At 39.9% G+C, this 17,542-nt stretch overlaps 1 protein-coding gene across 9 annotated transcripts in view; it reads left to right on the forward strand.

The window, feature by feature from the left end:
- The first annotated feature begins 822 nt into the window (after positions 1–822).
- BEST3 (bestrophin 3) overlaps positions 823–17,542 on the forward strand; it is a 49,624-nt gene continuing 32,904 nt past the window's right edge. The window contains exons 1-4 of one of the 9 annotated variants that reach the window (XM_074402563.1): positions 823–1,225; positions 2,399–2,565; positions 6,095–6,189; positions 6,653–6,886. In XM_074402563.1, the coding sequence (XP_074258664.1) occupies positions 2,414–2,565; positions 6,095–6,189; positions 6,653–6,886 (481 nt within the window). In that variant the 5' untranslated portion in view covers positions 823–1,225; positions 2,399–2,413. Of the gene's footprint in view, positions 2,566–6,094; positions 6,190–6,652; positions 6,887–17,542 lie in introns of those variants that run through there. The other 8 variants (XM_003927787.4, XM_010338425.3, XM_074402565.1 and 5 more) reach the window with 8 other exon arrangements.

Below are 17,542 nucleotides of genomic sequence, written 5' to 3' on the forward strand. Positions count from 1 at the left end.
TATACTAAGCCATCAACATATTGGATTCTCTCTGTGCTCTTCTAACATACACACACTAACGTGTAATTGGTGCTTTGAATTGAAGAACATTTTCAATACCTCTCGAGTGGGCAAAAATCCTGTTTATATTCTTGTCTGCCCCAGTTTATGGCTTCATAAATTTTTTTTGTTTTTTTTTATGAGCCAGAGTCTCACTCTTGTGCCCAGGCTAGAGTGCAGTGGGGTGATCTCGGCTCACTGCAGCCTCTACCTCCTGGGTTCCAGTGATTCTCCAGCCTCAACCTCCTGAGTAGCTGGGATTACAGGAGCCCACCACCAGTCCCAGCTAATTTTTGTATTTTTAGTAGCGATGGGGTTTCAACATATTGGCCAGGCTGGTCTTGAACTCCTGACTTCAGATGATCCGCCTGCCTCGGCTTCCTAAAGTGCTAGGATTACGGGTGTGAGCCACCACATCCCACCCCAGCTTTAAAAATTTAATCTTCATTTAAAGCACAGAAAGTCCTTTTTTTTTTTTTTTTTTTTTTTTTGGCTAATGGGGCCTCTTTTTTGAACTCTTTAGGGTCAAATGAACCTTTCTTCCTTGATCCCAGGGTGGAGTCAAAATGAATCTAGCAGACAAACAGCCCAACATCCTTCATGTCACTGCCAACTTCTCATTCAAAGAGGTACTGGGGGTGGCAGGTGGAGTTATAATTATAGCTTAGAAAAAAGCAGCATCAGCAGCTGTTGCTTCTGTTTGTTCCTGGCTGTAACTGTCATCAGTGGGTAAATTGGCATAAACAGGCCTCCAGAAGTGGAAAAACACTTAACCCCCGTACTTGTCACACTCTGGGTCCTCTCAGTGGCCAGAGAACAGAAAGAAAATCTGGCTGTGCATGGGCAAAGGGTGACACCGGGAGTGCAGCACCGGCCTGAAGGCGCCTCTTCACGGGGAGCCCGAAATTCGAAGATTATCTTTCCTGGTGGAGACTCCAAACCAAATAAATAGGTTAGTGCCCAGAGTAAACCTATGCATTTTAATTCTGACCTCTACTTGCTGTGATTTTCATTTTCCTGGCAGAGCTTAAAAAGAAGAGTGAACTACTAAATGAAAGAAGAGAAAGTTATTCAAGGACTGTTATTTAAAACTACTGGAGTCCATGAGAACAAACTATGAAATGGGCTTAATTTATTAGGCTCCTCTCCCAATTTTGGCTGTATTCACACTAGACAAATAGACAAGGTAAAGATGGAAAAATAAAACCGGTTTTGTGGCATGAGTCCCATCCTTTCGTAATGCCACTTACTTATGCCGAAAGGCCCTGGCTTCTTTATTAAAATCAGTAATGTTGAAAGCTAAGTTTGTGATTTTAGAAAATGCTGTAAATGCAGCTCCAGAGTTCCATTTCCTTAGGGAAAATGGGCAAATCAGAGTTGAATTGTTTTTCCAGCAATGAGTAAAGACAAAAAATTTTCTTGTTCGTGATAAAATATGTGGTATAGGTTACTTCCCAAAAGAAATCTGCTATAGAATTTATTTTTTTTATTTAGTACAATTCTACCTAAAATCTTCATAATTTCAGTCTAAGTAGCTCTGTAAGACTCTCCAGATAGATCCCTTTGAGAAAAGTAAGATTTTAAATAAATTTCATTTTATTTGCATATGTTCTATCTTAGCCAGAAATTGAGCAGGATTTTCAAAGATTAGCTTTGCGCTGTCTGTTTCAAACCCTGAATACTTAATGTCTCGGTGGAAAGTGGTGTAATTCCAAAGAACTCATTGAAAACAGGGCTTTGGGGCCCAGTGCTCATCCTAACCACATTCATGAAATGGACTCAAGTAGAAAGAGTCATAAATAATGACCTTATTTTGTTCAGCTCCAAATAGAATGTGAACCACCCCTAAGCATTTCTGTACAACTTTTCATGGGGAAAGTGTACTATTCTTATTTATGACTGTGACCCAACTTTTTGGCTACCTGTTGAAATGCAACGAGTGCTAACAATTGGACCTCCAGTAGCGAGACACCTACATGCAACCAAACCCATCAAAAGTGCCCCATCAATTAAATTCCCATGAGGGACTCATTTTCCTCATTTGTTCATTCAAATATATATTGACCAATGGCTATATAATCTAAAAATAATATTTAACAGTTAAGGCAAGTTTAAGATGTCTAATATTACTCTTTCCAGAAACTCCTTTCTTCCTGCTTTCTGCTAAATGATCTAGCACTGAGATAACAGTTATCCGAAAGTTTTGAATTACAGAAACTAAGAAAGACAAAAAAAAAAAAAAAAAAAAGATATGGCTGACTAGTTGCTGGCTTGAGTGTCCTTGATATACAGACATACAGATTTATGCCCTATTTTAAACATTGCTTTTTACTTGTGTTTTGTCTTCTTGCTCTTCTAGAAAAAAATATCCAAGATGACTGTCACTTACTCCAGTAAAGTAGCAAATGCAACTTTTTTTGGATTTCATAGGTTACTCTTCAAGTGGAGAGGCAGCATCTACAAACTACTGTACAGGGAATTTATTGTCTTTGCTGTTCTTTATACAGCAATAAGTTTGGTGTACAGGTACTTTTCTTTGCATGTCTCCTTAAATGGCAATTAAATATTGTATAAAAATACAGTCTCAAAAATCTGAACCCTTTTATTGCCACTGACTCTGCATTATATAACTCCTTTTTTGCATGAGCCTCTCTTCTGTCTTCTTCCCTTCAGGACAGATTTTAATCAACAGTTAACCATCGTCAGGATGTAAAATAGACTCTCACTGTAAGATTCAGGTAGCCTTCATGCCAGCCCCAGCTGCGCTTCAAGACTGTTGCAATAGGCATAAAAATGGAAGGATTCTCCTTAGATCCATACTACGTACAGATTTTTGAATGGGCAAAGGCCACAGGCAAATAATTATTGGTGCTTCTATCCGCTTGTCATTCATAGTTTGTGATTTGACAGCTTGTAGCTACTACTTATATAATGAACACGTTCATGATTGGTGTATTTCAGGTGAAAGCTTTCCTTCCTTTTGCCTGGAATGAAAATATCTTATCCCGGATGATGGCTGCCCTTAAGAGTACCTCAACTAAAGAAAATTCCTGTAGACTAATTTATTTTCTTTATATCTTCTGAGTTGAGGGCATGTTATGTTCATAAAAGGAGGTGCTTATTCTTTACAACATCATAACATATGCCTGTCAAATTGACAGGAAATGTGAGCAATATCAAGTCCAAGAAATAGTTTTATGATGAAAAATTACAGTGTTAATAAAATTCTATTGGTATGATAAAAGGAGAGCTTTATGAGCTTTTAAAGCTTTTTAAATTAAAATTTAATGCACAAATTTATTATCTGGAGGAAGCTAAAACTTAAAACAGGAAAACTAAAGGTTTTTAAGACTGTATTTCCTTTTTCTACATACGTCAGTTTGTTATTTTTCTTCTGCATATAGATAAACAAATTTGTGTTGTATTGCTCTCACATTCTTCCTTGCAGCAATAGGATCTCCTTTGGTAAAACAAGGATATTAATTTAGTTGACCGATAATTATTAAAAGGAAAATAGGTAGAGCTATTTTTCTGTGCATCAAAACAACCCTTCTGAGCAAGTGTACACATTGGTATATATTTTGACAAAATATTTTTAGAGGGAAAGTCTTATTAAAAACCTCTCATAATTTTTCAGACATATCATATCATATGATATTATTTTGGCAATTTAGGTATGTATCACCTAAGCCTTCAGAATATGAAATGACGGAAGATACAATGGTGTTTCATGATAATTATCTCATTAGTTCATTTTTACTCATGCAAATGTATTGCAGGTATTGCTGCTAAAAATAGAATAGAATAGCCCTTAGCACAGTTGCAATGTAGCTAGAAACGCTCCTTTGGGCCTCAACTTTTGTTCCAATATCATACTATACCCCCCCAAATTTTATGCGTATATTTTTTCTATAGCAAAGAGTGCTTACATTTATAAAAAAAATTATCAGTTCAAGTCATCCTTAATTTTTTAAAGTTCAATTGTAACACCTTATTAAAATAGATCTTTATATCTTAATCAAAGGTATACCACGGGCTATAGGATGAGTTTGTCAAAGAAGTCAAACATATCTGTAGAAAAATACAGACGTAGTTTTATTCTCTAAGTCTTTATTAGCTCTTTTATAAGTAAATAATTATTCTTAACAAAAATTATAAGGAAGAACCAGATTCATTAATTTGATTACATTTCTATTTTTGAGGAATTTGACAAAATAATTTTTGAAATACTTTCTAGCTATTAAAATTTCTACGTCTAGCCAGGCGCGGTGGCTCACGCCTGTAATCCCAGCACTTTGGGAGGCCGAGGCAGGTGGATCACAAGGTCAAGAGATCCAGACCATCCTGGTCAACATGGTGAAACCCCGTCTCTACCAAAAATACAAAACATTAGCTGGGCATGGTGGCACGTGCCTGTAATCCCAGCTACTCAGGAGGCTGAGGCAGGAGAATTGCCTGAACCCAGGAGGCGGAGGTTGCGGTGAGCCGAGATTGCACCATTGCACTCCAGCCTGGGTAACGAGCGAAACTCCATCTCAAAAAAAAAAAAAAAAAAAAAATTTCTATGTCTATTAGCCAAAGATGTTTTCTTTGCCCAACTATTAACACTAACCATTTCATTATTAACTAAGTATGAGGCAATTTGTTAAGTGGTTTTTATATACACCCACACAGACACACACAGGCACACACAGACACACACAAACACACACACACACACACACACACACCACACACATTATGCTATTTAATTTTTATAATACTCCATATAGATTTTCTACCCCTACTTACAGATGAGAAAACTGAGACTCAGGGACATTTAAAAATATTCTCAAAATCCAAATTTGTGTCAGACCTGGGATTAAAATCTGGCTTTGTCTGATCTTGAAAAAGGTCCATGCTTTCCACATTTAAAGCCTCTTTGACCATTTCTATTTGAATATCAGAAACCATTCTGGCCGTAGTTTGTCATCAGCATTACCCTGATAGACCTCTACAATAATCTGGTACCTCTCCTGTCAGCTTTCCCTGACTTCAGTAATTCTAACACCTCTTCCAAAGCTGAGGCAGGAACTCCAAGCTCACCCTGTACCCCACATACCTTCTTTCTCAGGACCAGCTCCCAACAGCTCTCTATCTGTAATCTAATTGGTTGCTTCCTGTTATCTCATTATTCCTTTGCTTCCTTTATGAAAGTTCTATGGACCCAAATGAGCCTTTGGTGCTTGTTATAATGGATCTTTCCTTGGGTTCCCTCTTCCTTTGAAACAGTTACACTCATCAATTTATTTGAATTCATCTGTTTGGCTTTCCTTCCTATATTTTTGTCAATATTATTAGTTTGCCATAAAACATTTATTCAGACTCTGAACCTCTTCTCTATAATCAATAATGTTCTCATTAAATGCACTTATGTTTAATGATACCAGAAAATGGGCTTTGGGCAGGTTGGGTTAGATCTATAACACAAATTTTGAGAGAGTGACTAAATTTAATAATGAAAGTTTTCATTTTTCACTGTTAAATTTGTTTTAGACTTCAAACAATTCTGGGCTTTAAAATGAGGTATAGTATCCCTTGAAGCATAACACATGATAATCAAGAATGTGCTAAGTAGCACATTCAGGAGGAAGATCAAGGTGCCAAATTGAGGGTTATTCTTTAATAATTTCTTAATAATGTTAATTCATAACAATACACTCTTTTTAAGGTATTCCTGATGAATAATTCAAAAATGAACTATTTTGTAACTTACCTTGCTCTGAGTCCAATGAATCAATTATATAAAACTTTTAAAATATAAAGTTTTTAAAATAAAATAATGAATAATTAATCCCACTATTTAATGGCCAGTCACATTTACAGGATGTTAGCACTTGAAACATTAAGCAAATAAAAAGTTTTTGAGACACGTCAGCTTAAGGAAAAAAAAACTATTGCTCCTTCAAAAATCAAACAGATTATTTGTGCTTAATTGTTTGCACTTGATGTCACTTGCAAAGCAGGTGCAGAAGTATAATATCATAAAGGGCTGTGCATTTTATTTTTGCTCCAGATTGTTACTTACAGGAGCCCAAAAACGTTACTTTGAAAAATTATCAATTTACTGTGACAGATATGCTGAACAAATTCCAGTAACCTTTGTGCTTGGTAAGTATAGGTCACACGCAGATTGCAGCCACACAGCTGTCTCCATTAGGATGACACCAATGACTCTGCATGGGAGTGTTTCCAAGCTGAGAGGCATGCCTGAAAAGCTGCTGCTTGCAATAGAACCAGAATCATCTATAAGGTTTGCCTTCAGGGCTGCTTTTGCTAAATTAACACCAAACAAGTTTGAGGACATGATCTGCTATTGGACATTTAAGCTTTCTCTTCTCTAACTCTCCATTTTGCAGTCAATATTTGAGATCTAATACACACTTAACAGGGTGCTTAGGCATTGCCAGGCACAAATGACATTTTTTTCCTAGAACGCAAAATCAGAAGATATGGATAATAACATATTTTTGACCCCCAACATCTAAAAAGGCTAAAATTCAGCTAAAAGCATCAGTGTCACCAACGTGTCTGCTGTTAAGAAACTGCTTTATAATTTCCTATTATTCTACAGGGTTTTATGTTACTCTGGTAGTGAACCGATGGTGGAACCAGTTTGTGAATCTGCCCTGGCCAGACAGGCTGATGTTCCTCATCTCCAGCAGTGTTCACGGAAGCGACGAGCACGGGCGCCTGCTAAGAAGGACGCTGATGCGCTATGTCAATCTCACCTCCCTGCTCATCTTCCGCTCGGTGAGCACTGCTGTGTACAAAAGGTTTCCCACAATGGACCACGTGGTTGAAGCAGGTACTACGCATGGCTTTTGCTTCCATGGGCGCTTCTCGGCTGAGACAGAACCTCCAGCATTCCTTTGAAAATCCCTTATGTTTGTTTATTCACTCAAGAAACATTTATTGGGCCGACACGGTGGCTCGCACCTATAATCCCAGTATTCTGGAAGGTCGAGGCGGGTGGACCACCTGAGGTCAGGAGTTTGACACCGACCTGGCCAACATGGCGAAACCCCATCTCTACTAAAATTAGAAAAAAGTAGCCAGGTGTGGTGGCATATGCCTATAATCCCAGCTACCGGGGTGGCTGAGGCACAAGAATCGCTTGAACCCGGGACGCTGAGGAGGAGGTTGCAGTGATCCAAGATTGTGCCACTGCACTCCAGCTAAGAGACGAAGATGAATAAGACATGGTTCCTGCCCTCAAGTTTACTTCAGAGGTCAAGGAGAAAAAGTGGCAGGTAGTCACATTGCCTTAAGGTACACATAATAATTAATATATTTATTTAAACAATCTGGCTGGGCACGAGGGCTCACGCCTGTAATCCCCGTATTTTGGGAGGCCCAAGAAGGTGGATCACCTGAGGTCAGGAGCTCGAGACCAGTCTGGCCAACATGGTGAAACCCCGTCTCTACTAAAAACACAATAATTAGCTGGGCATGGTTGTATGCCTGTAATTCCAGCTACTCGCGAGGCTGAGGCAGGAGAATTGCTTGAACCTAGGAGGTGAAGGTTGCAGTGAGCAACCATTGCGCTCCAGCCTGGACCACAAGGTCCTCATCAGTCCCCCCAAAAATAATAATAGCACAAAATACAAAAAAATCTGTCATATTAACTTACAGTTTTCCAGCACTTTATAGTTTCTCTCTTTTATAGCTATTTCATTTGGACCTCAAGAAAACATGAAAAAGGTAGAAAATAGTTTCAGAAAGGTTACAACCTGCCCTGAATTACACAGCTGATCAGTGGAAAAGCCAGAATTAAAATTTAGGCTCCAAACTCCTAAGTTAATACTTTCTGATTGATTCTGGTAATTCTAAGTTTACTTTCTGGTAATACTTTCTGATCGAACCAGTAATGTCAGTTTTCATCTAGGCAGACACCAAGAGGTAACAGTCAAAAGCTGTTTCAGTATGGACCTCTTGTCTCCTGAGCCTCAAAGTAGACGCAGATAGTTAAAGGATGATTCTCTTTGGCATGTAAATATTTAGCAAAGAAGCTACTAAATCAGCCTTCAATAGGGCGAGGATTAAATGAGATCATTCTTGGCACATATGGATAAGAACCACGAGATGATTCCGCCTTTACATTGAATTCAGTCTCATATTAGTTTGCAGTATTTAGTCTCCTTTGCTGAAATGTCCTGGAAAATAGACATTTTCAGATAATATATTTTGTTTTGGAGTTTTTGCTGGTTTTCATTTTTGTTTTTGTTTAAATGGGTAATATAGATAGTGACTACTTAAATGGGTAATATAGATAGTGACTACTGAAGTCAAAATAAAAATGTAGAGATGAATGTCTATATTTCACATTTTATTTGAGAAGAAAGAATTCCAGTTTGAGGCATACATGCAGACCAGATGGTATTCACTATGTCCAAAATACAAAGAGAAGGTTGGAGGTTTTCTAAAAAGACAGAAATGTTATATATCGCTATTTGAAGAAGTTCATTGGCACTAATAAGTTTCTGGGGTGCTAAGTTTTGATTGGCAAGTGATGGAGGTGGGTACAATTAGTCTTCAAGTTGCAGCAGATCATTTCAGCAACTATAAAACTGGTTTCAGGTTATAGCAGACAGTATCGGCAGCCAGGCCTGCAGAGAATTACACGGTGTCTCGACTGCTTTTTCCTGCTGACTTCTTGACTGTTTTAGTTAGGTATGACAGGAATGACCCGATTCTATTATCAACTTTCACAATCATTAAGAACACAGAGTAAGGGTTTGAAACCTGATTGCGCAACTTACTAGCTATATGACCTTGTCTGAGTTAGTTAACCATTCTGTTCCTCAGTTTCCTCATCCATAAAATAGCCTTATAGTAACTTACAATAGCACCTACCTCGTATACCCATAGGCTTGTTGTAAGTATTAAACAAGTTAGTATTTACAAAGTATTTAGAGCATTCCTGGCATGCAGTAAGTGCTGCATGATTTCTTGCCATTGTAATGAAATTATATCTCAAACAACAGCATAACATAGCACTCTAGCCACTTTAGAAGATTTGTTATTAATATAATATCCTAGGTCTTGTTGATCTACTTTGATCAAGAGGTTGTGAATGTCAAGGTGGGAATAAGGAAGAAGGGGTGTAGATGATACTGTTAGAGATAGAGTGAGATGTAAGAACATAATGGGTGCCGGGAGTTGGCTAAGGATTCAGGGGGAGGGTCTGAAGGCTTGGCAAATGCATAGATATACGATCATGTAAAATCAGTAGAAACTTTAAAAAAATTAATTGCTACCCTACCTCCAAATATGAAAGTAGAATACTGTTTCAGAATGACCTAGTTAAAAAAATACTACTAGACAACTTAATTATCTTAATGTCTCCAGGATCAAATATATTAAGAATTACCACCTCTAAGAAAGACCTAAAACCAAACAAGAAACGTATGACCCATTCCAAGTTGATGAGCTAAAGTTTACTTGGATGAACAGAGGTGATATTTCTCTAGTTCTGACTCATCCTTGAAATGAAGAGAGTGCATTCTGACAGAAATGAGATGCCAGGTCCAATCCTCAAGGCAAATCTCATCTTCTTAGAGTCACCTTCACATTAAAAGCACGCCGGGAAGAAGCCAGGTTGACCGGCAATGGAGAGGCCTCTGGGGCCTCTGGTCAGACATGAGCTCAGAGGACTGAGCTGCGCTCAGGTCTGAGGTGTAAGTAGATAAAGGGAGGCCAATAAGAAAATGATGTGATTTCATTTCCTTTGGATGTATTTTTCAGAATACCCAGGCCCACTCCCTCTCACACTTGTACAGATGTCTGCCACGTACTCACATTCAGACTTTTCCCTTTCGGAGGCGTGTGGAATACTGGAATACTTCTGTCTCCTCCACCACCAATATTTCTACCATTCCAAGGGAATCTCAAAATGAGTCCTTCACTCCTGGATGTACATTTAAACTAATGTTTCTAGGCATGATCCAGAGAACCACAGGCCCTCTACATCTTGAGTAACTTGAGTTTACTTATTTAAAATGTATATTCCTGTGTCCCACCCACTTCAGGCCCACTGAATCATTACAGAACCTAACAGAAACCTTTGGATGTAATGTCTAGGAATCTGCAGTGAAACATGCTCTTGTGTAGGTTTTTATAATACCCCAAGCTTTGAGAAGTACTGCATCTTTTCTGGGATGCTTATTTTTTAAACCCTTTTTCTCACTCCTGGGACAAACGGCTTTGGCAACCGCCAACTCATTACCAATAGCAAAGCAGCAGCAATTAGGGTAGGGTAGATACGAGGTTTCAGCTTGAGGTTCCCGAGCTACAAAGAAGAGCTTTGACGAAGCAGTCTGGTGGGAGGCTGCTATATAAGGGATTTGAATTCAACCTGCTTGGACATAACAAGCTTTGTTCTTAAACTTTTTGGTTGTTTGGTTTGAAGTGGATGAAGGGAGAAGAGAACTGACGGAGGAGCTATGATGAGGTGAAAGCCTTTCCAAGAGTCCTAAGACACAATCACTGATTATCTCAGTGAAAAGGTCCCATTTGCTCTCATTAATTCTCAAGAGTTTTCTCAAAAGGCAGAAAAGGAGTAGCAGGTAGAGCTTGTCCCCACAGGAATATAGAGTTTGTGTGTTAGGCAGCAGGGCAGAGGTTCCAAGCCACTATCCTCTAAGCCAGGAGAGATGCTTCAGAGGCCTGTCTCCCTGGCTGCCCCAGGCCGGCACCCTCCGTCACTGGCAGCGCTGACTCACTGAACTTCCTGCTCCTTTCCCCAGCAGAGAGGGCTGACTCAGAGTCTGCACTTGGGGTCCGCTTCCAAGTTATTCCAATCGGGCATATGCCTCTGCCATTCCCTGACTGTCCTTTGCCTGTGCCAAGGTTTCTGGGAAGAACAGGAAGTTCAGGGACAGCGGAAAATGTTTGGCAGATCCCCTGAGTCCAAAGCCAGGGCACCTGCTCCTGCTTGAGGGCAGAGAGGACTGGTAAGTAAAGCACTGGGGGCCCCAACGGGGTGGGGCCAATGGTAAGGGCATGAAGGACCTTCTTGTCAGTTGAATCCTCTACATAAAATCACCCGTAAGGAAAAAGTACATGTCCTCAAACTTCAGGGTGCCTTAGATATCGTTAAAATCAATATTGCTAAAAATTTGGATCCCATGAGACCACCCCCAGAGATTCTGACTCAGTGGGTCTGGAATGGGCTCCAGGATCAGTGTGTGAACAGACTCTGAGGCTAGGGGTTCCTGGCTTGCACCCTGAGAAGCAACTCTCTGGCTTTGAGGCAATTGTTTCCCTCCAACTTCTCTTTCTTCTGCGAAGGTTTTTGCCTGCATAGATTCAGTGCTGGCCAGAAGGCAATAAGCTAGAGGGACAGCACCTCCTTCTGAAGCATCTGGCAATTCCTTGGCTGGAGGTGGAGGAGCTATGTTTATTATATAATAGATATAATAATGTCTATTAGGCTGAAAAGTCCCTGAACTGGTCTGTGAGTTATTAATCAGAGAAACTGCAACAGTCTCTGATACTTTTGCCTATTGGCTACAAATCTGTTCTGGAAAATTCTAGTCATTCCAATCACCTGCTCTGGGAGATGTCGCTGATTCCAAGTCAAGTCAGATGCACAATTCCAGATCGTGGCTGATTCAAGTGATGACCTTAGTTGCGTGCTTATAGTATGGTCTCATACTTAATCAAAACATCTAGTGTTTCACAGGCATTGGGAAAGAAAAGTAGTTATCTTCAAAATTACTCACCAGAAGCACAATGATAGGTAATAGGAAATTATATAAGTTCCTCTTAAAGAAACATGACCAAGCTGATGCTAAATCTATTACATTTTTGCTCATGCAAAAATATATGACAGGCACTGTGCCAGGTACCGGGAATTACCCTTATAACCAAGAATAAATATGGTCCCCATCCTCAAGGATCAGTGAAATTTACTACAAATCTTATCTTACATTAATCATTGTCATAAACAAGCACAAATACGTTTACAGTTAAACTTAACATCTCTGCATTGCAATTCTCTAAAATAAATAGTTTTCTGTCTGTATTTAGTAGTTCGTAAGAGTAGTTATAAGACAGTAAACTCTGAGGGAAAAAATATCCTTTAATTTTCTTAAAGTCTTGGAGTCTTTTCCTTTTTTAATTTTTTTAGAGACACGTTCTCACTCAGTTGCCCAAGCTGGAGTGCAGTAGCATGGTCATAGCTTACTGTAACCTCAAACTTCTGGGCTCAAGCCATCACCCTGCCTCAGCCTTTTGAGTAACTAGGACTACAGATGTGTACCACTGTGCCTGCCAATTTATTTATTTATTTTTATTCTTTTATTCTTTATTTATTTTTGGATACAGAGTCTCATCATGTTGCTCAGGCTGGTTTTGAACTCCTGGCCTGAAGCCACTCTCCCACCATGGCCTCCCAAAGGGCTGGGGTTTCTGGTATGAGCCACCATACCTGGCCTGGCCTGGAATCTTAATGTAAAGTTTCTTAACTGTCTTCCATGACTAGAGGGAGCCTGATGAGACTCCACTGGAATTTTTAGTGATACTTCTGGTTAACAGACATTAATATAGCCAAGCAAGCCACCAGTTGTTAATGGATGTTGAGATAAAGGGTCTAACTTGAGATGCTCTGGCTATGTGGCTAGCCCTGTAAATGGAACTCGGGTCTGGGCCACTTAGGGCTTAAAAGCCAACAACTCAAGAACTTTGGTAAAAGGAAAGTTAGCTTTATTCCAGAAGTCAACAACCCGGGAAAGGCAGTGAACTGGGGTTCAAAGGCCACCTTTCAGAATTGTGCCTCTAGGTCAGGGGTTTTGAAGGGAAATTAAGAGAAATGAAGATCAAAACAGTCTTGTGAAATGTGAGCAGCTTCATTCAGGTGAGCAGTTAATCATTGCTTTCTTGGTGAACATTTTATGACCTTCTGCAGGCGCCATCAGCCTATTCTTACAGGACGGTCAGCCCATTCCCAGGGCTGTTGATCAGCATATTTTCTTTCCTTTTTTTTTTTTTTTTTGAGACAGAATCTTGCTCAGTTGCCCAAGCTGGAGTGCAGTGTTACAGTCTTGGCTCTCTGCAACCTCCACCTCCCCAGTTCAAGTGACTCTCCTGCCTCAGCCTCACATGTATCTAGGATTACAGGCGCACGCCACCACACCTGGCTAATATTTTGTATTTTAGTTTAGACAGAGTTTCACCATGTTAGCCAGACTGGTCTCAAACTCCTGGCCTCAAGTGACCCCCGCCTTGGCCTCCCAAAGTGCTAGGATTACAGTTTTGAGCCACCACACCCAGCCAGTATATTTTCTTTTATCTCTGTTGAAGGTCTTGTTTTTTTTGTTTTTTGTTTTGTTTTGTTTTGTTTTTTGAGGCTGTTTCTTGGGACTAATCTACAAACTCAAGTAAAACAATAATATTATTCAAGCAAGCAAGCTTTTCTCTAACATGGAATTAATACTGTTAGAACCACATTTGTGTTTCCAGCACAGATCAATCATTTAATCTGTGATCTTCTCTTCTCTCACTAGGTAAACTAAAATGACTTTTGTATAACATTTTATGAAACATTCACAAAATTAATTGAATCTGGTATAACATTTCTGGCCTGGGTGGGCTGTTGTTTTTCTTAATGCATTCCGCGGCTCTGGAGCTCCTCGGCCTCTGAATCTCCACCGCCTTGTGTTACAAGAGTGAGAGCCAAGGGGACAGTGGTATTGATAGCTGTGCCAGTTTTTCCTCTGTTGGCTGAACTTTTAGAGGCTGAGTCAGTCACCCCTGTAGTCTCACATGATGAGCACAGAACAGACAGAATGTCATCCTGTGAGTGAAACTTGACTCACCTATGCGTACTTGCTCTGCACAGGAGAGAAAGTGCCTGCAGAACCAGCCCTCCTTGAATTAATAGCATAGATAGGCAGTCTCAGTTGGTCAGTGTTTGAAGGTTCCCCCACATGTCTGTTTTAGGAGTTAAATAAGGGCTATCCACTCAGTGTTTCTCAAAGTAAGGTTGCAGACCACATTGCCTGAATTAGCAAGGGTGCTTATTTAAACTGCAGGGTCCTAGGCAACCTGGGGAATCAGAATCTCTAGGGCTTAGGACCTAGAAATTGACATTTTTAAACAGGCTCCCTAGAAGCACTGCAGGATGTTCGGCCCAGACTGAGAACACTGAAACGATCAGCACTGGGGCAGTTGTTCAACCTCAACTTTGCTGCATGTTGGAATCTCTGGTGATCATTTAAAAATTCTGATGTCTCACTCCCATTCTCAGACATTAGGATTCATTAGGTATGTGGAGCAACCTGGGCATCAGCATTTTTCAAAACTCCCCAGACCATTCTAATGCACAGCAAAGTTTAGGAACAGCTGCACTAGCACACATCAATTCATTCCTCCTATTTCATCCACAAATTGCCTCAGATCTATTTCACCCAAGGCAAACAAAATTCTGGGTCACTGTGCAGATGAAAATTTAAAAGCACTGATTTCTTTGCATGTTATTTCTTGTGTGTGATTATGGAGAAGGCAGTGAATTACCAAATGGCTTACTAATTTAGGGACAAGGATACGGGTAACTAGAGATTTGCGCATATCAATAGAGGAGTGTCTGTCTCTGTTCCTTATTGCTACTCCCAGAAACTGATTTTACTCCACCGTATCCTATTTTAGGCTCTTCCAGCTGCGGTTTGTAACTCATGGGATTCTTAAATCAGGTTAATGGCTTATAACCAGCATTTTTGGTGAAATGGAATGGAGAGCACTAGAATCAAATCAAATAGAATCAAATCAAATAGCAGAAAGCGCATCAAGTGGCAGGGCCAATAACTGTTTTATGAACAACATGTATCTTACTACATTCATGGTGGACAAAAAAGCTGGTTGCCATATTGCCCTGCATGATGCTGTCACAACGTGATTTCAGCCCTTTCTCAATCTCATTTTGCTCCCCCCTTGATTTTCCCAATTAGCAGGGATTTCTAAACCTCTTCCTTTGAATGGAAAAGACAGCTATAGCTGAAGCTGGTGGCTTCATTCCATTCATTTGGAAAATACGGAGAAAAAACTAGCCAGGCACATTGCACTCCTCCTGAAAAAGTGTCATCCCTTGAAGAAGGGCTCACATGCTGAATGCACAACTTTCTCTTTCAGAAAAAACTGGCATTAAACCCACTCTGCCTTCAAGTTTTGAGATGCAGAGCTTTTAGTTCCTCTGCTAATAGAGCCTCGTTTGAATACTCTGCTTGAAAGGCAAAAGACATCTGCCTCAACTTCAATCAAGGAAAAATAGACCAACTGTACAGCAGGCAGAATCCATGATGACTGGAATTTTGTCTATCAATGGATGTAATTAATCCTTTGGCTTGAGGGCAATAGAATTTTGTCCTAAAGTAGCAGATCCTACGCCATCAAACCACAACTCAACTGGGAGTAAATGCAAACATGTATCTATATTGAGAGATAGATTTTACTCTGATTAGAAAGATGAAGGAGGGTTTTGGGGATAAGCAATATGAAAATTGCTGAGCAGAGCTGAGCCAGCCAGAAGTAAAAGTGATAGCAAGAGAAACTCAGGCAGATGCAACGGCAGAGTAAAATAGCTATACCAGGGGTGTGATGGGGCCTGAGGGGAGCATGGTGTGGAGACAGACAGGTGCAAGGGACCAAGTAGTGGGAGGACCAGAACACTGAGAATGTTGCCAAACTGTAGCAAATGAGTAAATGTAATTAGCATAGCCTCAGCAATGACAATAACGATCATATTCTGAAAAACACTATTGGTCTCTGGGTAAAATGGCTTGAAGCCCCGATAAGGGTGACATTCTATGTCATAACAAATATTTTTGGAATGGACTTGACCAACAATCTAGAGATTTTCTTTCAGTTGACCAACGACTTTGATTTCCAAAGGCGGAGTTACTTTTGTGAACCCCGAAAATTTGAGACAGGTCTCAGTTAATTTAGAAAGTTTATTTTGCTAAGGTTGAGGATGTGCACCCATGACACAACCTCTGGTCCTTATGACATGTGCCCAAAGTGGTCAAAACAGTTTGATTTTATACATTTTAGGAAGACATGAGACATCAATCAACGTATGTAAGATAAACATTGGTTCAGTCTGGAAAAGCGGGACAACTCAAAGTGGAGAAGGAGCTTCCAGGTCAGAGCTAGCTAAAAGACAAATGGTTGCATTCTTTTGGGTTTCTAATTAGCCTCTCCATAGGAGGCAATCAGATACGCATTTATCTCAGTGAGCAGAATAATTACTTGAATAGAGTGAGAGGCAGGTTTGCTGTAAGGAGTTCCTAGCTTGACTTTTCCCTTTAGCTTAGTGATTTTGGGGACCCAAAATATTTTCCTGTTATGCTCTGGATAAATAAGTGTGATCCTGCAAGGAATAACAAAAATTATTCTGCTTATATATTCTTAAAGGATACATTAATGTCTCCGTGATCATCATTCACCTTTCACAACACCTAGCAAAATACTCAATAAATTTGGGCTGAAAACAAAATCACCAGCTCGTCTTGCGCTACTCCTCTTTCTATCTCTTGCATTAGTGTTTGCACCAAATAAACCCTCACTCTGCATATTTCCTTTCTACTTAGAAGCTAAGGAAGGACGTGCTAGCACAATTTGATCCATACTTCTGAATAAAAAATAGCCAGAGGTAAAGTTATTCTTTGGTCAAATGACAGAGATTGCAGCTAATATATAAATGAGATCATTTTTAAAAGTTACACTATAGGTCTCAAGAATATAACTGTTAGACAATTGATATGGGATATGTGAGAATAGGCTACAGGAAGTCTTTACGCATAAAGCCAAGACAGATCAAGTTTATCTGTTAACTTCATCCAGTAAGATTTAACTGGCCAGGCACAGTGGCACATTGCTATAATCCCTGCACTTTGGGAGGCCAAGGCGGGCAGATCACTTGAGCCCAGGAAGTTCAAGACCAGCCTGGGCAACATGGTGAACCCAATCTCTACAAAAAATACAAAAATTAGCGAGGCATAGTGGCGTGTGCCTGTAGACCCAGCTACTCAGGAGGCAGAGGTGGAAGGATTGCTTGAGCCCGGGAGGTTGAGGCTGTAGTGAGCCAAAGATCACACCACTGGACTCCAGTCTGGATGACAGAGAGATATTCTGTCCCATTAAAAATTTTTTTAATTTAATCATGCTCTGCAATTCTTTAAAAAACAAAAACGGATTTTTTAAGATCATGCAACAACTCTCAGATGCACTGAGAAACAAGAAGAGAACTACCAAGATCATTTTTATTTTTTACTTCCAGGGAGAGTACCATTCTTCAGGCATGGAGAGAACCCTTCTAAGCTGGTATAAACAACCCGAGTGTTATCTAAAACTAGTCTCCTGTTGGTAAATATTAGCTTTGTAGTTTTTACTTTGTTTATTTCAAATCCTGAATAAACAACCTTCAGTTAGTGGGACAGTGATTTTCAAACACCACTGCATGTCAGAA

The sequence above is a fragment of the Saimiri boliviensis genome, chromosome 7 (genome assembly GCF_048565385.1).
Source record: "Saimiri boliviensis isolate mSaiBol1 chromosome 7, mSaiBol1.pri, whole genome shotgun sequence".
Taxonomy (NCBI): Eukaryota; Metazoa; Chordata; class Mammalia; order Primates; family Cebidae; genus Saimiri; species Saimiri boliviensis.